The 25415-nt window shown below is 39.1% G+C and overlaps 1 protein-coding gene across 11 annotated transcripts in view; it reads right to left on the bottom strand.

Moving 5' to 3' along the window:
- The window catches only part of LOC121386174 (rho guanine nucleotide exchange factor 11-like), a 178999-nt gene that overhangs the window by 94055 nt on the left and 59529 nt on the right, over window positions 1-25415 (bottom strand). For all 11 annotated transcript variants that reach the window (XM_041516978.1, XM_041516973.1, XM_041516976.1 and 8 more), the window contains one exon: window positions 22608-22665. In XM_041516978.1, coding sequence (XP_041372912.1) covers window positions 22608-22665 — 58 coding nt within the window. The remainder of the gene's footprint in view (window positions 1-22607; window positions 22666-25415) is intronic.

Genomic DNA, 25415 nt, shown 5'->3' with positions numbered 1-25415 from the left:
GTATGTATATATATGCAGACACATACATGTACCGTATATCTTCACCTATAAGTCGAATTTTTTTCACCCAAAAATTATTTTATAACTTGGGGGGTCGACTTATAAGAGGGTAAAAAAAATTCACCAAAACATATTACTGTTTTGGGGATTATTTTACCAGTTTTATTGTTGAAGTATGCCATGTATGTTATTTTGACACATTTATTTTTTATAACCTTTTTTTTTAGGCATTAGAACGGTTTTGGTTATGCGAAAAGGCGTACGATCTCACTCACATGCCAAGACAACAGTCCACTTAGTTAAATTAACAGTCATAACTAATAGTAAAAATGTAAACAATACTAACTACCTGTTGCCTGAGTTTATTTTGAAATCTGGTCACTGGCATTAATGGTTGTTCAAACAATGTTTTGGCGGTGATTAACTTCATGAATATTACTAAGCTTTCCCTTAAAATAGACTGATCTCTGCAGTTCACTTATCTAGAGCAATAGGGACACACGTCATTTGGTACAAAAACCAGTGTACTTTCCAGAGTTATCCTCCTTACATGTATTAATATGGCGGCAAAACGTGATACTTTCAGTTTTATCGTAGTGATCTGTTGTCAGTGTTTATAAATAAAGTTGTTGTCTGTGCACAAAACCATCTGTACAGTACTATACAGTAACAGTCAAACAGCTTTCACTCTCTACTAAGGGAATATTTCGTTTTGATGCTATGTAATAATGATAGTTTGATTGGAATAGTTTGATCATATTGCGATGTACAAAACGTGATTGAATGTTTAACGACAAAACCGAAGTTTGTAAAATAATGTTCTTTTGTTCAAATATTATTGTTCTCATGTGGTGAAAATAAGAAATATTTCAATATTTATAAGTAGTTTTTCATGGGTCGACTTATAAACAGGTCAATAAAAAAATACGTTTTCAGGGCTTGAAATTAGGGACTCGATTTATAGCCGAGATCGACTTACAGGCGAAGATATACGGTATATGTATATATGTGTGTGTATTACTCACTGCCTGTTTTTGCCCATGTGACACCTCATCACTGGGCAGACTTCTGTGACTGACCTACATGTAGTTAACTCCTGTATGAGCTAACCAAGTAAATACAAGCTTTCAATTGCATGTAAACAGTTTTAAAAAGGTTTTTTTTGCTTAATGACACCACTAGAGCACATTGATTTATTAATCATTGGCTATTTGAAAAAACAAACAAATAAGGGCTAAGGTTTGTTTAATGACACCACTAGAGCACATTGATTTATTAATCATTGGCTATTGGATGTCAAACATTTGGTAATTTTGACATATAGTCTAAGAAGGCAAACCCACTACATTTTTCCATTAGCAGCAAATCAGAAGAGTAGGCCATATAGTGGCGACAGCGGGTTTCCTCTCAAAATCTGTGTGGTCCTTAACCATATGTCTGATGCCATATAACCATAAATAAAATGTGTTGAGTGCGTCGTTAAATAAAACATTTCTTTCTTTCCATTAGCAGCAAGGGATATTTTTATATGTACCATCTCACAGACAGGATAGCACATATCACAGCCTTTGATATACCAGTCGTGGTGCACTGGCTGGAGCGAGAAATAGCCCAATGGGCCCACCGACAGGGATCGATCTCAAACCAACCGCGCATCAAGCGAGCACTTTACCACTGGGCTATGTCCCGCCCTGCATGTATACAGATGTGATGTATTGGCCTCGGTGGTGTAGTGGTTACGCCATCAGACTTACAACTGGTACACTGTAGGTACTGGGTCCGCATCCCGGTACCGGCTCCTACTCACAATGAGTTTAATGATTCAATGGGTTGGTGTAAGGCCATTTATATACAGACATCTCTATCACTAACCACCAACACAATGTCCTGGACAAAGTCCACATAGCTGAGGTGTGTGTACCCAGAACAGTGTGCTTGAACCCTAATTGGATATAATTTTAAATGAAATTAAACGTACTGATGTAGCTCAATGGTCTGAGGTGTGATGCGTTGCAGGATTGCTTGAAATCTATGGACTCAGGCTTTCCTCCAATTATTTTCGTTTAACGACTCCAATATTGACTTTACATGGATGTTAAATATTTCGTTATTGCAACACTTAGAGGAAACCTACTACATTTTTCCATCAGCAGCAAGGAATCTTTTGTATGCACTTCCCCAGTCAGGACAGCACATACCACGGCCTTTGATATACCAGTCATGGGCCACTGGTTGGGATTGAGAAAAAAAGAAAAGGTTCCATTGAGGAGTTTAGATCCCACAACCCTAGCAAAGCAATAACCTCAGGCAAGTGAACTATTGACTGAGCTAAATCCTGCCCTCCATCTGCGGGATGTAGCTCAGTGGTATAGCACTCGCCTGATGCGCGATCAATATACGATTTATTCCCGTCAGTGGGTCCATTAGACTATTTCTCGTTCCAGCCAGTGCTCCACAACTGGTGTAACAAAGACAGTGGTATGTACTATCCTGTCTGTGACATGGTGTATATAAAAGATCCCTTGCTGCTAATCGAAAAAGAGTAGCCCACGAAGTGGCGACACCTGGTTTCGTGTCTCAAAATCCTTAACCATATTTCTGACGCCATATACAGGGTTCATACACCTTGAAAACAAAAAAATTCCAGACTTTTTCCAAGACAAAAAAAGATTTTTCAAGACTCACGTTACTCAATAATCAGTAAATACATCTCCTCATATTTTTTGGAAAAATTGACAAAATGGACTATCTTTTTGTCGTATGCATTGCGCAAGCGCATACTTCAAACCTTCGGTAAATGTCGGCAATTGTTAGTCTCGATTTCCCAAATGTACGAAACCAAAAGACGAATTTCCATACTTTTCAAAACAAACTCGCAAAAAAAGGTATTTTTCCATACTTTTTCCACGTCTGGAAAATGGATTTTCAAAATTCCATACTTTTCAAGGTTTTCCAGACTCCATACGAACCCTGCATATAACTGTAAATAAAATGTGTTGAGTAAACAAAACATTTCCTTCCTTTCTTTCATGTCCTCCATCTCAACCAACAATCCACTACTGATACAGCAAAGACTGTGGTCTGTCCCATGCATGGGTGAGTGCATTTAAAATATCCCTTGCAGGGTTTTTTTTGGCTGGAGTACATGTACAGGTTCCATTAGACCAAATCAATTCCTATTGCCGGTAATGTTAACGTTTACTAATAAAACTGATATAAGCAGCGTTTCAACACACCCAGGAAGTACAGCAATAGAAAGTGTGGCACCTCACATCTAATCTAGCTGCAAGAAAATGGGGGGGGGTCACGTATCATTTAAGAGATTTAATTTATGTTTTTAATAGCAACCGTAATTTTTGCTGAAAATTGCAGTTCCATTTTTGGGGGTACCCCGCATTAGTTTCAAGCTCTGGTATATACTGCATAACAACTGTATAACAAATAAAAGTGTATTTATTTATTGTCAATGGATAATAGTATTAGCACAAATAATCAATGTCACATATTACTACCAATCACACCCACAGCTGCTTTTACTCCGTAAATATTTGACGGTGCACGTCGAACCTTGACACGGTACTCTCTTCTTTGGTACTATGCAACCTACAAACACATGTAGTGAGTTTGACAGCAGCAGGTTTTCTGTTTTCTCTCGATCTGAAACAAGTGTTGAAATAACCGGTGCAACTGTTTGAAATGTGTCGATCTGTCAGTAAACAACTGCCTTTCTTTCTTTCTGCCTTTCCTTCTTTCTCAGGTGTTGGAGTTGGAAGGATCAAATCCTCTTGATGGACCTATTCTCTCGACCCCCCCCCCCCCCCCCCCCCCCCATCTCAAACAGTGTCCCTATAACTGATGATTTATAAATGAGTGTACTCTAGTAGTATTCATAAAGAAAACAAACTTCAACTTTTCATTTTTTATTTTTTACCTCATTCTCTCTTTCTTTCCAAATGAGATTCATTAATGCCAGGTTAGGACAAATAAAAAACAAAGTGTGGTTCTAGTCATATGTGGGGGAAAATTATTTTAAGAGGGTAGGCTGTAACCTTTTTTAAAAAAACATTTATTCCTAAAATCTGTCAAACTGGTCTTGGCAAAAGGCAAATAAAGTAACATTTCAAACAAAAGCTGCGTCCTCTCACTATATTCAAGATCACTAAGTGGGATAAAAGTTTAGGGTCGGCGAAAACAGCAAACAAATTTAGGTTAGGCATATTTATTTGTTTTGGCCTTATGGACACACAACTATCTGTGTTAGTGTTTAGTTTTTAGTGAGAGAGAAGTCAGTATAGTTGTGATATGCCTACCCACTGCTCAAACCATAAAAACTAACTCTAGGTGAGGCAGCTGGTCCTGGGATGCGAGCCCAGTACCTCCCATCCATTAAATCTGATGGCTTACCCATTATAACACGGAGGTATGTATGCCTCTGTCATCACTTCTTTCACACACCAGTGTGCCTGTGTAATTTACCAGAAGATTGTATCACACAAACAGACAGCTATCACTGCTCCACTTATCTGCCACGTTAATTACCGGCTGTATCACATGACTGTGTGGTATCACCTTAACCAACTCCTCACTGCTTTCTTTTACTAAACGTGTTAAAAACTACAATGCAGGTCATCTCACTTGTAGAATCTTGGTATCCTAGTCGTATATATTATCTAGGTATGTATGTACGTATGTATACACACACATATACATACACACAAAAAAAAGAAAATGAACAACACCACTAGAGCGTATTAATGTGTTAATCATCGGCCACTGGATGTCAAACATTTGGTAATTCTGACATTTAGTCATCAGAGGAAACCCGCTACATTTTTCCTAAAGCAGAAACAGATCTTTTATATGCACTTTTTCACAGACAGGAGAGCACATACCATGGCATTTGACCACTTGTGGTGCACTGGTTGGAATGAGGAAAAAAAACAATTAGTTGAATGGATCCACCAAGGTGGTTTGATCCTGCGAAGCAAGCATCTCAGGCGATCATATGACATCACTAGAGCATATTGATTTATTAATCATCGGCTATTGGATGTCAAACATTTGTTAAGTTTTGACTCATAGTCTTAAAGGAAACCTGCTACATTTTTCTATCAGCAGCAAGGGATCTTTTATATCCACTTTCCCACACAGGACAGCACATACCACAGCCTTTGAAATATCAACTATGGGGTACTGGTTGGGACGGCTGTTTGCAAGATATGGTCCTGACAAGATAAAGTTAACAGATAGATAGACGAACAGACGGACGGATGGACATACAATGCCATACCATAATACGATCCATAGATAGGCATATAAAAATGAAAGAATGGATTCACTGAGTTGATTCGATCCTACGATGTAAGCACCTCAGGCGAGCACTGTATTGATTGAGGTAAATCCCACCCCGAATGTTTGTTTAATGACATATCAGGGTTTTGGCTAGAAAATTCAGAGGGTAAAAAAAATTTTTTTACGTACCCTAAAATCTTGGAAGATAATGGATATATTTTTTTTAATTTCTAGATAGATTATAATAAGATAACTGCTGTTTAGAATTTGAATGCATTGTGTCCAGTTTGAAACATTTCAGGCCAATAACCACCTAACAGGGGCACTTATGGTCTGGTTTGTTTTTACTATGTACCCTCAAATAAGGGGCTAGACGTAGCCTAGTGGTAAAGCATTCGTTTGATGTGCGGTCGGCCTAGGATCGATCCCCATCGGTGGACCCATTGGGCTATTTCTCTTTCCAGCCAGTGCTCCATAACTGGTGTAACATACACTGTGGTGTGTACTATCCTGTCTGTGGGAGGGTGCATATAAAAGATCCCTTGCTGCTAATCGAAAAGAGTGGCGACAGTAGGTTTCTTCTCTCTATATCTGTGTGGTCCTTAACCATATGTCTGACACCATATAACCGTAAATAAAATGTGTTGAGTGAGCCGTTAAATAAAACATTTCCTTCCTTCAAATAAATTTCTGGCAGAAAGGCTGCACATCAGTACATTCTAAATTAAACTCTTTGGTGCCTTCAACATGTGCTCATTTTGATACTTATTTTACAGTGCATAATAGGAAAACCCCACCACCATCATAGTAGCTGGACATCAATTAGCACAGCCGCAGGGTTTATGCCAGAGGGTAAAACCGGTATTGCGCCATACCCAAAACATTTTGCAGATTTGTTTTTTTTAAAGATAACCTTTTGACAAAATTAATTATTCTTATCGTTACTGTATGATTTTCTTAACCCTAACCCCAAACGTAACCCATGTTCTTTCTGGGGGAGGCCCCCTATCCCCCCTGTTGACTGTGGTTGCATTCAATTCCATAGTACCATACCCAAACATTTCTTTCTGGCAGAAACACTGATAGGGGAAAAAAACAAAACAATAGGTCAATGCACAGGATGGATCCTACAATCCGTCACACCTCAGCAAGGTGAGCACTCCACTTTTGAACTACATACTGATTCTATATACACACACGTGCAAGCAAAAAACCTAATTGCTAGCAAAATCATAACACTGTAAAAATGTTGGCACTTTTTTGTTTTGTTTTGTGTGTTTTTTTAATTATTATTATCGGCATACTTTAAAGGTTTTAGTGGTTTTTAACCGTTGGACTGGCTCCAGCCTTGGCAAACAGCAGGCTGCCTATACGAACTGGGTTAAGTATTAGTACAAGGGATTCTACTGGTCGTCCTCGTAACAACAAAACAACGCTAGCATGGAAAAACTTATACACAAAATCTTAACAATTCCACAGTTCATGGTTGTAAACTGTAACAGAAGCAAGACATCTGGAATTTCTGGAAAGGCACTGATGATGGTTAAATAAAACAAAACCACAGTAACATCTAGGTACAAGCACTCAAGGGTTCATGGTGAAACATTCAGATGGAACACGGGACAGGATGGATGGATGGATGGATGGATGGATGGATGGAAGAATGAATGGATGGAGGAATGTAAAGATGGATGAAAAGAGGGATGTTGATGGATGGATGTGTATATATGGATAGGTGTGTGTGTGTGTGTGTGGATGGATGAATGGATGGATGGATCCATGAATGGATGCACAGATGAATCGATGGAAGAATGGATGGATGGAGGAATGTACAGATAAATGGATGGATGAAAAGAGGGATGTGTGTGTGTGGTGTGGGGAGATGGATGGATGGATGGATGGATGGATGGGTGCAATGGATAGGTGTATGGTGGTTATAAGTCAGGTGTGTGTTATGGGAGTGATTTTCAATTTTGTGAATATAAATACACCTTGTTGAAGGTGAGCATTTTGACTTCGGCAAAAACGTTTAAAACGTGCTTCAAGTAAAAAGAAAAAAAGTTTGATCCCGGCATACATATTTCAATTGGACCTGTGAAGGAAGGAAGGAAGGAAATGTTTTATTTAACAACGCAATCAACACATTTTAATTACGGTTATATGGCGTCAGACATATGGATAAGGACCACACAGATATTGAGAGAGGAAACCCGCTGTCGCCACTTCCTGGGCTACTCTTTTCAATTGGCAGCAAGGGATCTTTTATATGCACCATCCCACAGACAGGGTAGTACATACCATGGCCTTTGTTACACCAGTTGTGGAGCACCGGCTGGAACGAGAAATAGCCCAATGGGCCCACCAATGGGACCTGTGTGAAGATGTCTCATTCGTGACATTGAGTTCCTGGAGATCACAGGATCAAATTGCTTCACCGATGTATTTCAATACGTACACACATTATATTTAAAGCAGCACAAGATGGCCGACCCATCACCGATGTAGGTAAATACAGTCAACAGAGAATGGAGGAGGCTCATTCATCTTGCTGTCATTTAACAATCTTTATCTCAAATATATCTCACAAAGCTTCTGCATTGACAGCAAACGTGTGTTGTGAAGTTCTCAAAGTTAACACTTGTTAAAAAATATAGCTTCAGAAGATAAATGAAAAAAAAAAGAAAAACATCATTTCAACTTTCTCCTGACATCTATCAGTCCACTGTTCACAGTACAGTAGAAAATTTAGCCCTGAAGTCAACCACCCACCCATAGTTGGTTTTTTAATGTCTCCTGCTTAATATTCCTTAAATCTTTATCAGTCCACTGTTCACAGTAGGGAACAAGTCAAACCAATGACGTCAACCACGCACCCATAGTTGGTTTTTTAATGTCTCCTGCTTAATACTCCTTAAATCTTTATCAGTCCACTGTTCACAGCACAGAACAAGTCAAACCAATGACATCAACCACCCACCCATAGTTGGTTCTTGAATGTCTCCTGCTTAATACTGCTTAAATCTTTATCAGTCCACTGTTCACAGCACAGAACAAGTCAAACCGTCAACCACCCACCCATAGTTGGTTTCTTAATGTTCAAATTTACGACAGCTACATGTGAATTGTTATATAAGTATTGTTTGTCATTTTTTGCATGAATTTCTTGACGTATAACACTCACAATGTGTATTGTATATGTTCACCTTGAAGTCAATCTCGGCTAGCTGTAAGTTAAGTTCCTAATTTCAAGCCCTGAACAAAACTTAATTTATACTGACCCATTCATAAGTTAACACATGCACAAATTACCAACAAATATTAAAGAATTTCTTAATTTCAGCAAATGAAAATCATAAATGGCTCATATACACACAATATCTGAACCACAGAAAATTATTTTAGGATCTTCAACTTTGTACACTGCGGTATTCCATTTCCAATCAAACCTCACAGCATCAAGGAGGAACATGTCCTCAGCAGATGGCGGAGACTGTTTAGCTGTTACCTTATAGCACTGTACAGCATGGTTTTGTACACATACAGTACGTTTATTTAGCAACAGATCACTACAATATCCAGCTAGTGCACTACAACTAGTATATCAAAGGATGTGGTATATACTGTCCTGTCCGTGGGATGGTGCATATAAAGATTCCCTGGCAACTAATGGCAAAATGTAGCGGGTTTCCTCTCTAAGACTATATGTCAAAATTACCCAAATGTTTGACATCCAATAGCCGATGATTAATAAATTAATAAATCAATGTGCTCTAGTGGTGTCATTAAACAAAATAAACAAACTTTTTTATCAGCTATTAGGTGGGCGGGATATAGCACAGTGGTACAGCGCTCGCTCGATGCTCGGTCAGTGTAAGATCGATCCCCGTCAGTGGCCCCATTGCGCTATTTCTCATTTCAGCCAGTGCACTAGTATATCAAAGGCCATGGTATGTACTACTCTGTCTGTGGGATGGTGCATATAAAAGATCCCTTGCTGCTATCGAAAAGAGTAGCCCATGAAGTGGTGACAGCAGGTTTCCTTTCTCAATATCTGTATGGTCCTTAACCATAAAATGTGTTGAGAGTGTCATAAAGAAGGAAACACGGGCACTAAAATAAAATTAAGAAATAAAACACACACTTATGGTGCAATACAACCATAAATTAACTATAGTCCGTCCCATCATTCTATGAAAAAGTTTTTTTGTAAATAACTTCAGTTTGGTTTGACGTAAGACGAAAAGTAAAAACATTTTGAAAATAGCATAAAAATCCTACTTTTATGTGCAATTTACAAATCAACTGGCACAGACATAAATAAGTTGTAGTAAATTCTATAGCATAAAAAAAAAAGGTGTTCTCTTTGGGACAGACTATAGCAAAGTGTAACTTATGATAACAGTCAAGTGCACGAAGCTGGAAAAAAGAAAACGGAAAGGAAACCATTAGCTTTTTACATATCACAATTGTCTTGAAAGCAGAACGACCTTCTCACCTTGGGCGTTTGATGGTGGGTATTAACGACATACACAGACATGTTCCATAAACCTGGTAGCAAGATGTGCGTACCTGAGAAACACACCTGCTTTGAATAGCGAGGAGCTCTAAACCGACACACACCAACATAACAAAACCACATTACAAACAAACCAGTTAAAGGCACTTGTTCCAGTCATGGCTTTTAGATTGCATCAAAGAAAGAAAAAAAAAAGTTTCTTTTGTTTAACAACACCACTAGAGCACATTGATTAATTAATCATTGGCTATTGGACGTCAAACATTTGGTAATTCTGACTCATAGTCAACAGAAGAAACCCGCTACATTTTTCCTAATGCCGCAAGGGATCTTTTATATGCACTTTCCCCCAGACTGGAAAGCACATACCACAGCGTTTGATGTACCAGTTGTAGTGCACTGGCTGGAACGAGAAATAGCACAATGGGCCCACCGCTGGGGATCGATCCCAGACCGACCACGCATCAAGCGAGTGCTTTACCACTGGGCTACATCCACCCCTAGACTGCATCAAAGTCGAGGGGATAAACGCTATGCGCAAAATACATACACCTAAAATAATCACGCCCAAATTACGTACAAACATTGAAATGCATTTCTCAATAATGGGAGATGGGATGTAGCCCAGTGATAAAGCGTTCGATTGATGCTCGGTCAGTTTGGGATCGATCCCCGCCAGTGGGCCCATTGAGCTATTTCTCGTTTCAGCCACTGCACCACGACTGGTATATCAAAGGCCGTGGTATGTGTTATCTTGTCTGTGGGATGGTGCATATAAAAAAGACTCCTTGTTACTAATGGAAAAATGTAGCGGGTTTCCTCTCTAAGACTATATGTCAAAATTACCAAATGTTTGACATCGAATAGCTGATGATTATTAATAAATCAGTGTGCTCTAGTGGTGTCGTTAAACAAAACAAACTTCTCCTTCTTCTGAATAATGTTAACTCTACAGCCTTTCACAACTCAAAAAAATACAAAAGTCCTCGTTGTGGGCAAATTAGTAACATCTAAAGCCCTGCCAGTACATCAATATGGAAAAATTACACTGTGTGATAAAACACTTTATCAAGAAATGTTTTATTTAATGACACACTAAACACATTTTATTTACGGTTATATGGTGTCAGACGAATGATTAAGGACCACACAGATATTGAGAGAGAAACACGCTGTCGCCACTTCATGGACTTCTCTTTTCGATTAGCAGCAAGGGTTCTTTCATATGCACCATCCCACAGACAGGGTAGTACATACCACGGCCTTTGATGTACTAGTCGTGGTGCACTGGCTGGAGCGAGAAATAGCCCAATGAGCCCACCAACAGGGATCGATCCCAGACCGACCGTGCATCAAGCAAGCGCTGTACTACTGGGCTACGTCTCGCCCCTATCGATATGGAAACATTACACAGTGTGGTAACACACTTTATCATGACTACTGACAATATGGAATGATTAAAGTTTGTTTAGTTTCTTGACACCACTGCAACATATTGATTTATTAATTATCACATATTGATAATTCTGACATAGTCATAGGTCATGTTTATTTTCTTTAACGACACCTCTAGAGCACATTGATATATTAATCATCTGGTATTGGATGTCAAAAATTTGATTAATCTGATGTATACCCTTAAGACGAAACACACTACTTTTTCCCCCATTAGCAGCAATGGATCTTTTATATATGCACTATTTCCACAGACAGAAAAGTGCATACATGTCCCACAATCTTTGATATGCCAGTTGTGGAGCACTAGTTATGTACACAGGGAGTCGTATATCTTTAAATGTAGTCTGAAAAAAAGGGATCTTTTATATGAACTTTTCTCACAAACAGGACAGTGCACACCACTGTCTTTATATATACCAGTTGTGGGGACACTGATTGCATACACAGGACTCGCATATATGTTTAAGTGGAATCTGAGAACAAGGGATCTTTTATATGGAATTTTCGCACAGACAAAACAGTGCATGCATTTATACCAATCTTTGATATACCAGTCATGGAGCACCGATTGTGTTCATAGACCGGCCTCGGTGGTGTCATGGTTAGGCCATCGGTAAACAGGCTGGTAGGTACTGGGTTCGGATCCCAGTCGAGGCATGGGATTTTTAATCCAGATACCGACTCCAAACCCTGAGTGAGTGCTCCGCAAGGCTCAATGGGTAGGTGTAAGCCACTTGCACCGACCAGTGATCCGTAACTGGTTCAACAAAGCCCATGGTTTGTGCTATCCTGTCTGTGGAAAGTGCAGATAAAAGATCCCTTGCAGCTAATCGGAAAGAGTAGCCCATGAAGTGGCGACAGTAGGTTTTCCTCTCAAAATCTGTGTGGTTCTTAACCGTAAATAAAATGTGTTGAGTGCGTCGTTAAATAAAACACTTCTTTCTTTGATTGTGTTCACATGTCAAATGTCTTTAAATGTAGTCTAAGAAGGCTGGTTGTACAGGGTTGTGTGTGTGTGTGTGTGTGTGTGTGTGTATATATATATATATATATATATATATATATATGTATATATATATATATATATATATATATATATATATATATTTATGTATAAATATTTCCCAACAAGTCTGCAAAAATCGGTTTCATAGCAATGGAGCTGGTTGAGAAATATACATGTGGCTGACAGGTGCGTCAGACCTATTTCAAGTCAGGTGAGTATATCGAAACTAGCGAACGAATTAACGAAACCGGTTTTAACAGTAACAGGTCGTAGTTATCATGGGGGGGGGGTGAGTGGGGGAGGTTGTAGTTTAATAAAGAGAACCAAATGCTGGGCTTTTAAAACTATAGCAACAATCATCTGATTAGGGTAATGATGTACATGTTGAATGTTTCTCGCCAAGCCACAGGGATCGCATCTGATTAAAACCGTTCTTCAACTAAACAAATCCATTTTGTGGGATACGACTCATTGGCTGAGCACCTGCTTCAGGCAGGATAGATCAAAGGACATGTACCCCTCCCCCCACCCATCTGATAATTAAACCCATCAGCTATTGTTCCATTCCATCCAGTACTCCACGACTTGTATATCAAAGTTCATGATCAGTGTTTCAGCCAGAAATAAATGTTTGGATATGGCTCTATGAAATTGAATATTTATAATGTGTGTAGGGGGTATGGAGGGCCTCCCTCAGAAAGAAAATGGGATAGGTTTAAGAAAATCATACAGTAATGACAAGAGTAATTGATTTTGTCAAACTTAAAAAAATTAAATATGCAAAAAAAACTGGGTATAGTGCCATGCCCATTTTACCCACTGGCATTGATGTGTGTTGGGGGTTTTCCCATGCCCCACGACTGGTAAATCAAAGGTTGTGGTATATTCTGTCGTGTCTGGTATTGTTCCATTCCAACCAGTGACCTACGACTGGTATATCGAAGGCCATGATGTATGCTGGGCGTTTTTCCCCATGCCCCACGACTGGTAAATCAAAGGTTGTGGTATATTCTGTCATGTCTGGTATTGTTCCATTCCAACCAGTGACCTATGACTGATATATCAAAGGTCATGATGTATGCTGGGTTTTTCCCATGAACCACGACTGGTAAATCAAAGATTGTGGTATATTCTGTAGTGTCTGGTATTATTCCATTCCAACCAGTGACCCACGACTGGTATATCAAAGTCTGTGGTATGTGCTGGGTTTTCCCCCCATATCCCATGACTGGTAAATCAAAGTTTGTGGTATGTGCTATCCTGTCTATGGAGAGTAAATCGCTTGCTAGTAGTGGAAAAATGTAGTGGGTTTTTTTCTCTGTATATATTAGAAGGAACTGGTTTATTTAATGATGCACTCAACACATTTTATTTATGGTATATGGTGTCGGACATATGGTTAAGGACCACGCAGATATTGAGAGAAGAAACCTGCTGTCGCCACTTCAATTAGCAATAAGGGATATTTTATATGCACCATCCCACAGACAGGATAACACATACCACAGCCTTTGATATACCAGTTGTGGTGCACTGGCTGGAGCGAGAAATAGCCCAATGGGCCCACTGACCGTGATCAATCCTGGACCGACCGCGCATCAAGCGAAGGCTCTATCACTGGGCTACGTTCCGCCCCCTGTATATTAGATGTCAGAATTTTCATATGCATGATGTCTGACTAATTAATCAACGTGCTATTATAGTGGCGTCATTAAAAACAAACTTTAAAACAACTGTAAATTAATGTGTTCACTGTATTTTAAATTAGGAGGTGGCATATTCACAGTCACATGTGTAGGTTAAACACCTTCCAAAAGATAATTAATCTATAAAGTAATGTGAACAAAGGTGGCATGGACTTTACAATACGAGACAAATTCTTGACAGTTGAGTCACTGGCGTATTATGGCAAGTTTGGTAAACGATCACAAAAATAAACTAATTATGTTCTAACGTATTCTTTTCAAAAGTTACCTACAAAGTATAAACCCAAATATAATTCAGATAGGGATAAGACACTCATTTAAAAATAACAGCTGAAATTATCTTTAAATGAGAGAAGAGAGAAGAAACCTCTGTACCACACCTAAATAAAGGCAATTTTTTTTCAACATTTCAGAACAAATCCAATTTGCTTTGTGAAAATTATTTTTGAACAGCAAAAAACACTGAAATCAGATAAAAGCTGAACAAATCACATCTCTGATTATTCAACAGACTTCACTGAAACAAAACTGAGGGGAGAGATTACCAGTTGTTCCCCTAACTTAGAATATAGGGATCGAGCCATTTAAGATATTACCAAACTGATACCATATAACTCCACATACTGAGGAGAGGTAAAAATTACTCTCCTTGAACTAATCCCAAGGAGTTCCCCTTAAACAAAGAGGAAAGGAAATGTTTTATTTAACGACGCACTCAACACATTTTATTTACGGTTATATGGCGTCACACATATGGTTAAGGACCACACAGATATGAGGGGAAACCCACCGTCGCCACTTCATGAGCTACTCTTTCCAATTAGCACCATTCAACAGACAGGATAACACATACCATGGCCTTTGATATACCAGTTGTGGTGCACTGGCTGGAACGAAAAATAGCTCAATGGACCCACCGACAGGGATCGATCCCAGACCAACTGTGTATCAAGCGAAAGCTTTACCACTGGGCTACATCCGCCCCCCCTCCCCCCCCCCACACTTAAACAAAGAGGTCTAATTCAATCTAAGACACCTTGCAAGATACTAATATCACAAAATAAATTAATCATGTTCAAAAGTACTACTCCTTCAAAACTTACCTGCAAAGTAAAAACTCCTTGCAAAATCCAACAAACAGAACAATCCAAGTAAGTCTTTAGTGTATCCTTAAGATGTTCTTGAAACCTATCCACATATCACAGTTAAAGTGAATCCTTAAAATAAATTTCTAAAACTAAATCCATGATTTGTGACCTGAATATTTAAAAAAGTTTCTAAAACCAAATCCAATACAAGTAGTTAAACGGAATCCTTGAGCAAGTTTCTGAAACCAAATCCAGATGTGTAGTTAAAATGACTCTTCAAACTTTATAGTCAAATCCAAAATATTTTGTTATTATGTTAAACTGAATCCTCAAGAAAGTTCATAATAAAAAAATAAAAACAGGATATAAGCAGTTGAATCAAATGGTTGATAAAAGTTTCTTAGATAAGTAATTAAAGTGATTCCTTAAAAAAGTTTCTAAATCAAAATCCAAGATACATAATCCACCTGAATCCTCAAGAAAGTTCATAAAAAAACAACAACCCCAGGATATAAGCAGTTGAATGAAATCCTTGATAAAAGTTTCTAATTTAACCAAGCCTCCAGTCTGTGAATAGCACTGCTGTGGAGAACTACTGCACATCTTGAGGTGAGCCACACTCTATTGTTTCCATAATGTCAGGCAACTCGCTTTTCCTTACTGGGCCACGCCCTCTCATAGTTCCGTGTGTGTGCTAATGTACAGCCAGCTTCAACAACTTTCAGATGTGAGACGAAACTGTGAGACACCAAAAACTGTGAGACGGTGCCGCGGAGATCTCACAGTACTCGTTGGTGCATCTCACACCACAGTTCTTCGTCTCTCACTCTCTCGATCTATCTCTCTCACACACACACACAACAACAACTGCTGCTGTCTTGCTTTCTTTCGCAGGCGCTTGCAGTGTTCAATTTTCATAATGATCAAGAGTACATTGATTGAAGGCGGTTTGCGGTTATTAACTGGAGTCAGTCACTGCACCTTTTTCCATGCCAGAACCATACAGATAAAAACAGCTGTGTGGGAATGTACACGCAAAGATGGACCACATGGTTCGTTGGTATGTATTTGGTAAAAAAGTAAAATCTGTTTACAGGCGTCGATAGTATAGTGGTTAAGCTGTCAGAAGTAAGGCTGGTGGGTACTGGGTTCGCAGCCTGGTATCAGCTCCTAACCAGAGCGATTTTAACGACTCAATGGTAAAAAGTAAAATCTGTTTACAGGTCTCAGTGGTGTAGTGGTCAAGCTGTCAGAAGTAAGGCTGGTAGGTACTGGGTTCACAGCCCGGTACTGGCTCCCACCCAGAGAGAGTTTAACGACTCAAAAGGTAAAAAGTAAAATCTGTTTACAGGTCTCTGTGGTTTTAGTGGTTAAGCTATGAGAAGTAAGGCTGGTAGGTACTGGGTTTACAGCCCGGTACTGGCTCCCACCCAGAGCGAGTTTAACGACTCAAAAGGTAAAAAGTAAAATCTGTTTACAGGTCTCTGTGGTTTTAGTGGTTAAGCTATGAGAAGTAAGGCTGGTAGGTACTGGGTTCACAGCCCGGTACTGGCTCCCACCCAGAGCGAGTTTAACGACTCAAAAGGTAAAAAGTAAAATTTGTTTACAGGTATCTGTGGTTTTAGTGGTTAAGCTATGAGAAGTAAGGCTGGTAGGTACTGGGTTCACAGCCCGATACTGGCTCCCACCCAGAGCGAGTTTAACGACTCAAAAGGTAAAAAGTAAAATCTGTTTACAGGTCTCTGTGGTTTTCGTGGTTAAGCTATGAGAAGTAAGGCTGGTAGGTACTGGGTTCACAGCCCGATACTGGCTCCCACCCAGAGCGAGTTTAACAACTCAGTGGTTAAGTGTAAGGCCAATATACACTGACTTCTCTCTCTCAATAACCACTAAAAACTAACACACAGTCCTGATAAGACAGTCTAGATAGGTCAGGTGTGTGCCCAGGACAGCGTTCTTGAACCTTAATTGGATATAAGCACAGACTTAACAATAAATGAATGAATGAGCTTGTTTTGTTTCAACAACACTTCTTGAGCATGCTGATTAATTGGTGATCGCCTATTGAATATCAAACATTTGGTAATATTGAGAGAGGAAACCCGCTGTCGCCAATTCATGGGCTACTCTTTTTGATTAGCAGCAAGGGATCTTTTATACGCACCATCCCACACAGGGTAGTACATACCACGGCCTTTGATATACCAGTCGTGGTGCACTGGCTGGAATGAGAAATAGCCCAATAGGCCCACCGATGGGGATCGATCTCAGACCGACCGCGCATCAAGCGAGCGCTTTACCACTGGGCTACATCCCGCCCCTGAATCGCAAAACTGTGCAATTAATTCTTCCATCTGAACAACAGTTATATGATTTGGTAATTCAAATATGACCAAGTTACTTGGATCACCGACGTATTGATTAATACGAGAAATGAAATGTCATAATGATTTATAGTCTGAAACCGGCTGCAGTTATTGTGTGTAATTGATAGCATGTTATTGTTATCAATTTTTATTTCATTTCGCAGTCCAATACGGCAGGAAAGCTTAGCCAGTCACCTAACAAGAAATGAATTTATGGCCGAGAAGTTACAAGCGACTGCTAAGCAGAATGTTACAATGAAAAAACTAAAATGTTTGTTTAATGACTAGTTAACAGACTGTTCAATCAAGGGGCTATTAGGGGGGAAAAAAAGTCTTAATGTTTGTTAATGGCACTTGTAATGGAATGATTGTTTAATGAGACCCCAGCACATTGTTTGATCAGTATCTATTAGGAAAGGAAAGGAATGTTTGTTTAATGATACCCCAGCACATTGTTTGATCAGTGGCTATTAGGAAAGGAAAGAAATGTTTGTTTAACGACACCCCAGCACATTGTTTGATCAGTGGCTATTAGGAAAGGAAAGGAATGTTTGTTTAACGACACCCCAGCACATTGTTTAACCAGTGACTATTAGGAAAGGAAAGGAATGTTTGTTTAACGACATCCCAATACATTGTTTAATCAGTGACTATTAGGAATGGAAAGGAATGTTTGTTTAACGACACCCCAGCACATTGTTTAATCAGTGACTATTAGGAAAGGAAAGGAATGTTTGTTTAATGACACCCCAGCACATTGTTTGGTCAGTGGCTATTAGGAAAGGAAAGGGATGTTTGTTTAATGACACCTCAGCACATTGTTTGATCAGTGGCTATTACGAAAGGAAAGGAATGTTTGTTTAATGACACCCCAGCACATTGTTTAACCAGTGACTATTAGGAAAGGAAAGGAATGTTTGTTTAACGACATCCCAATACATTGTTTAATCAGTGACTATTAGGAATGGAAAGGAATGTATGTTTAATGACACCTCAGCACATTGTTTAATCAGTGACTTAGGAATGGAAAGGAATGTCTGTTTAATGACACCTCAGCATATTGTTTGATCAGTGACTATTAGGAAAGGAAAGGAATGTTTGTTTAATGACACCTCAGCATATTGTTTGATCAGTGGCTATTACGAAAGGAAAGGAATGTCTGTTTAATGACACCTCAGCACATTGTTTAATCAGTGACTATTAGGAAAGGAAAGGAATGTCTGTTTAATGACACCTCAGCACATTGTTTAATCAGTGACTATTAGGAAAGGAAAGGAATGTTTGTTTAATGACACCTCAGCATATTGTTTGATCAGTGACTATTAGGAAAGGAAAGGAATTTCTGTTTAATGGCACCTCAGCACATTGTTGAATCTTTGGCTATTGGGGATCGAAGAAAAGAAAGGTTTTTTAGTATACCTTTGTACCAGTTGGAATGGGAAATAACAAGTCTCTGCTGCAGAAATAAAAACTTAACATTGTTGGCCCATTTTGAGTCTATTTTTCATATTAATTATATCATAAAAAAAAGTGTTTTGCTGACATACAGTCCATTTTTATATGTGTGGTCTTGTGATCCAATCTCAATGGTTAAAAGAGGTAGTGTGTTGGGATAATTGATTATCAATTCATTTATTGCTTTATACTCCTAAAATAATCACCCGGCGCGCTGTGCAACAATATTTTTAACGTCAAACTCTCCATCACTATTAATAAAGGAAATGCGGAGGCAAACCCTTATAGCTTTTATGGAGTGGGTCTATTAAAGTCACGGAGTCTAGTTTCAATGCGTGAAAATGGACACCAAGCACGGTTAACCTACAAACCTGTAACACGTTTGGATAATGTTACAACAGACTAAAACAAAAGTCTGTGATGTTGAAAGGGAAAATACAATTTTAAAAAGTAGACCTGAGTTGTAAGTGCATTTTTTAAAATAAGAAAAATGTATTTCATAGCATTAGAAACTTGTCTATTATAAACCATTACTTCTCATAGGTATGTGCATTTTGTTTTAAATACGAAAAATGCATTTCATATTATTAGTAACTTCAGTTTGTCTATTATATAACCATTACTTCTCACAGGTACGTGCATTTTTTTTTAAATATGAAAAATGCATTTCATAGTATCAGTAACTTCAGTTTGTCCATTATATAACCATTACTTCTCACAGGTACGTGCATTTTTTTTAAAATAAGAAAAATGCATTTCATATTAGAAACTTGAGTTTGTCTATTATATAACCATTACTTCTCACAGGTACGTGCATTTTTTTAAAATAAGAAAAATTCATTTCATAGTATTAGAAAGACCAGGATGACCAGAAAGACTTCGGATGTACGGAAATGATTTTAAATCTAAACAATACAATCTAAGTAATGTCCGATTTCAGTGACTACAAACCTATGATTTTGAAATACTGTCCCCTGCAATACGGTACATAACTTAGCATTTCTGCCAGATGGACCGACGGCAAAATTACATGTACCTAAAATCTGGAAAATTAATGGAAATATTTTAATAATTTTCAGACAGATTATATTAATACAATTGCTTTTTATCTTTCGTCAAATCACGAGATGCTGCACTTTTGCTTTATATTTGCTTTATAATAGTGTAAAAGTGTGTAAATATAAAAGTGTGCCCCCCCCCCCCCCCCCACCCCCCACACACACTTTTTGGCACTTTCCTTAAGCAATTGTTGTGTGTCCCGTTTCGAAACATTCAAACCCAAAACCACATATAGTAGGAGCACTTATGATTTGAATTTGTGTTTTTTTTATTACGTACCCTCAAAAAAACATTTATTGGAAAGTTTGCATGTATGTATTTTAACTGGCCCTTCTGGTCACCATGATTTTTAACTCAAGTTTCAACCCCGGATTCATCAACTGATCTGACTTTTTAAAAATTACCCCGGATGTCATATTTAATCTCTCCGCAGTGGTTTGCTCCCATACACTCCATCATGCTCCAATTCAATACAGAAATGCAATCAATTCGCTTTTTTTATTCCTGTTTAATCTGGCCACTATCTCTCTGTACGTAGACAAACAGCTCAATTGAGGAGCATCTGTAATTCATTTTCGTGTCAGCTTTCTAGATGTTATCTCACTTTGTGTGTTATGACTATAATATGAACCAACAGGTTTTCAAGACATTGGGTTAACATAGATTTTCCCCTATCTAAAATACATTGAGAATTTGATTAATGTGGAATCATGAACAACTGGTATACTAAAGACAAAAATGTTTACAAATCTGGTACTAATGTATTATACTTTAACACACACACACACACACACACACACACACACACCCCACGCGACATTCAATAACACAACAGTTGCTCATTTCATTTTGTATTGAAAATCTCCTGTTAATTTTACTGACAAGAAAGAAAGGAAGGAAATGTTTTATTTAACGACGCACTCAACACATTTTATTTAAGGTTATATGGCGGTGGACGTGGTTAAGGATCACACAGATATTGAGAAAGGAAACCTGCTGTTGCCACTTCATGGGCTACTCTTTTCGATTAGCAGCAAGGGATCTTTTATATGCACCATCACACAGACATGATAGCACATACCACAGCCTTTGTTACACCAGTTGTGGAGCACTGGCTGGACTGAGACTATAAAAAGAGAAATAAACTAAACGATATGGCATCTACTGAGGGAGGAAACCCACTGTTGCCACTTCATAGGCTACTCTTTTTGATTAGCAGCAAGGGATCTTTTATATGCACCATCCCAGCAACAGGATAGCACATTCCACTGCCTTTGATGTACCAGTCGTGGTGCACTGGCTGGAGTGACCCTATCTGTATGGATGTTGTGCAGGCTTCAGGTTTTCCAATTTTATGGGAAACACATTTTCTGTTCATTAGAACCTATCTGAAACTGTTCTTCATCAATTCATTGTAACAGTTCATTATATGACATAATAACAATACCTGCGTGGTTCTTACCCATATGTCCGGCCTCGGTGGCGTCATGGTTAGGCCATCGGTCAACAGGCTGGTAGGTACTGGGTTCGGATCCCAGTCGAGGCATGGGACTCCAAACCCTGAGTGAGTGCTCTGCAAGGCTCAATGAGTAGGTGTAAACCACTTGCACCAACCAGTGATCCATAACTGGTTCAACAAAGACCATGGTTTGTGCTATCCTGCCTGTGGGAAGCGCAAATAAAAGATCCCTTGCTGCTAATCGGAAAGAGTAGCCCATGAAGTGGCGACAGCGGGTTTCCTCTCAAAATCTGTGTGGTCCGTAACCATATTAAATAAAACATTTCTTTCTTTTCTTACCCATGTCTGATGCAATATAACCATAACTAAAATGTGTTGAAAATGTTGTTGAATAAAACACAGTTCTCTGAAATTTCGTTCTTTACTGGAACAAGTACCAACTAAGAACAAAGAATACCAGTGAGATACATGATACACCTGTCAAAAATAGGTCGTAGTGACCTAGTTATGCTATGCAACACACCACCATCCCAAGTTGTAGTTACATACGGTTTGATGATCCTTTATAAACTGATAAGGACGATATGGCCCGGACAAGGATTTCCTTTACAGACGGACCTAAGGTATAGACAACTTCGTACCATAGTGTGACCCGTCAAAGACGGATGTATAAAAACCAACTATGGGTGACTAGATGACTTTGTTGGTTAGTTGCGTGCTGTACACGTCAGTTCAAAAGAAAATAATCAACTTACATTTAATGAGTTTGACGACATCCATGTGATTTCCGTTCGTTACCAGCATATTATAGAAAAACAACAAACCAACAAACGGGTGTATAAAAACCAACTATGGGTGACTAGATCAGGGTTACTGCCTGAGATTAAAATGGGCATGGCGCCATACCCAAATAAAAAGTTTAACTTTTAACAAAAGTAATGACTCTTTATCATTACTGTATGATTTTCTTAACCCTAACCCTAAATCTAACCCTAAATCTAACCCATTTTCATCCTAGGCGATCCCCCCCCCCCACCCCCATTACCCCCTATTGATTGCATTTGCATTCTGCACACACACTGTAAATATTCAATTTCATAGCACCATACCCAAAACTTTCTTTCTGGCAGAAACACTGTGGATGTCTTTGTTGGTTAGTTGCGTGCTGTACACATCAGTTCAAAAGAAAATAATCAACTTACATTTAATGAGTTTGACGACATCTATGTGATTTCTGTTTGTTACCAGCGTACCATTCACCTGTAAAAGAGAAAAAAACATTGACAAGTTGGCATGACAAGACAACTGGAAGGAAGGAACTGTTTTTTATTTAATGACGCACTTAACACATTTTATTTACAGTTATATGGCATCAGACATATCAGGGCTTTTAGATTATGGTAGGTAGCCCCACTCCCATGGCTAGTGATATTCAGTGTTGGGCTAGTAAATAACTTCTATTGTCATGCTCGACGGCTAGTGAAAAAGAATTGTCAAATTTTGCAGTTAAGTCTATTTTGTAAATATGAATATCCTGACCCACTCCAACCCACAATGTTAGTGTTTTTAAGTTCTATCTCCCTCTTTAGGTGGCATATGTTTGATTATTACTATTATTTAGTAAACTTGTATTAACTTAAAGTAAAGTAGGGCTACTAAATTTCTTAAAACACTGATCCCATGGCTAGTGGATTTTTTAAAATTTCTAGAAGCCCTGTCACATATGGTTAAGGACCACACAGATATTGAGGGAGGAAACCTGCTGTCGCTACTTCATGGGCTACTCTTTTTAATTTGGTATGACAAAAAACTGGAAGTAATGTACACTGACATCCAAAATAAACCTTATAAATCTTGAAATTGTATTATAGAAAACAAACAAACAAACAAACGGTATGGTGGGATATAAAAGTATTATGAAGTTCAACATCTAAATGTCACAATGTCCTTCATGATACAAGCAAACTGGTTCTTTTCGGTTAGCAACAACATTTATCAAATTAATCTCTTTTGGGCGTCAGTGTATATAATTTTTCAAGTTGGATTTTCATATACATGGATGCATTTATATGTTGACTACAAAAGTAATATTACAGCACTGATTATTGTTAGCATCCATCATCTATCCACTACCTATGCACATAAATGCCACTCCACGTATTCAAATACCCAACCTTCTATTTAAATATCCCTACCTCCTTCCCTGTGGTCTCTCCTTCCTTCCTTCCTTCCATCAACTATCATCATTTGCACTCATCCATATATCTACACCCACACACACACCCACACACACCCACACACATACACCCATCTGTTCATCAACTATCATCATTTGTACTCATCCATATATCTACACCCACACACACACACATCTGACACACACACACCACACACACACACCTGACACACACACACCACACCCATCTGACACACACACACCACACACACACATCTGTTATCCACACACACACACCCACATCTGTTATCCACACACACACACCACACACAGACGCACGCACACACACACCCATCTGTTATTCACACACACACACACACCCACCCATCTGTTATCCACACACACACACCACACACACACCCATCTGTATCCACACACACCACACACCCACATCCATCCATCTGTTATCCACACACACACACACACCTACACACATCCATCTGTTATCCACACACACACACACACACCACACACACCCATCTGTTATCCACACACACCACACCCACACATCTGTTATTCACACACACCCATCTGTTATCCACACACATACACCACACACACACACACACACACCCATCTGTTCATCCAACTATCCATATATCAGTCTATCATTTAAACATCCATCCATCCATTCATCCATCCATCTGTTCATTCAACCATCCATCTGTCCATCCATCCATCTGTCCATCCATCCATCCACCCTCTCGCCCATCTAATATACCACCAACAATCTATGCATCCACTCATCCATCCATAATGATCAAAAGGTTTCTTCGAATAATTTTTAAACATGCCCCCTTGTAACATCCACTCCCCTCTCACACAAAAAAAAAAAGAGTAAAAAAATCAATAAAAAAAAAAAAAAAAAATCCTTCCAGTTCTTTCATATTTTCAAAGTGTTTCCGATGATAGGGCACATGTAGCTAAGAGTGTGTTCTTCCTGGCAGAGTTTTAGAGAAAGCCAGTGGAGGGACGCGTCAAGTGTGAGTACCAGAGTAACACACTGAGAGGGCACCACACCGATTGATGGCCGCTTGCCTGTGCTACTTGAACGTAATCAAGCATGAAATTCCATTAGTTAGAGACAAACATTTGGCAAGATAGTGAAACTGTCGATTTCTGGAGCCCGATTATATACCACACGCTGATCAACCATTCCAGCAGGCAGCTGGGACAATGCTGGACCGATTCCTATCAGTGGACTCATTCAGTGGATGGTTGGATTGATGAGTAATGGGTATTGCTTAGGTTTTGGATAGATGGATGGATGGGTGGATGGGTGGATGGAAGGATGGATGGATGGATGGGTGGATGGGTGGATGGATGGGCAGATGGATGGATAGTTAGATATGTGGATGGATGGATGGATGTATGGACAGGTGGATGGATAGTTAGATATGTGGATGGATGGATGGATGTATGGACAGGTGGATGGATAGTTAGATATGTGGATGGATGGATGGATGGATGGACAGGTGGATGGATAGTTAGATATGTGGATGGATGGATGGATGTATGGACAGGTGGATGGATAGTTAGATATGTGGATGGATGGATGGATGTATGGACAGGTGGATGGATAGTTAGATATGTGGATGGATGGATGGATGGATGGATGGTTGGATGGATCAATCGATGGACAGATGGACGGATGGATGGACAGACAGATGGATGGATGGATGGACAGACAGACAGACGGACGGATGGATGGACGGACATACGGATGGATGGATGGACAGACAGACAGACAGACGGATGGATGGACGGACAGACA

The sequence above is a fragment of the Gigantopelta aegis genome, chromosome 12, assembly GCF_016097555.1.
Source record: "Gigantopelta aegis isolate Gae_Host chromosome 12, Gae_host_genome, whole genome shotgun sequence".
In the NCBI taxonomy this organism is placed as follows: Eukaryota; Metazoa; Mollusca; class Gastropoda; order Neomphalida; family Peltospiridae; genus Gigantopelta; species Gigantopelta aegis.
This window is presented reverse-complemented; position numbering and strand designations above follow the sequence as displayed.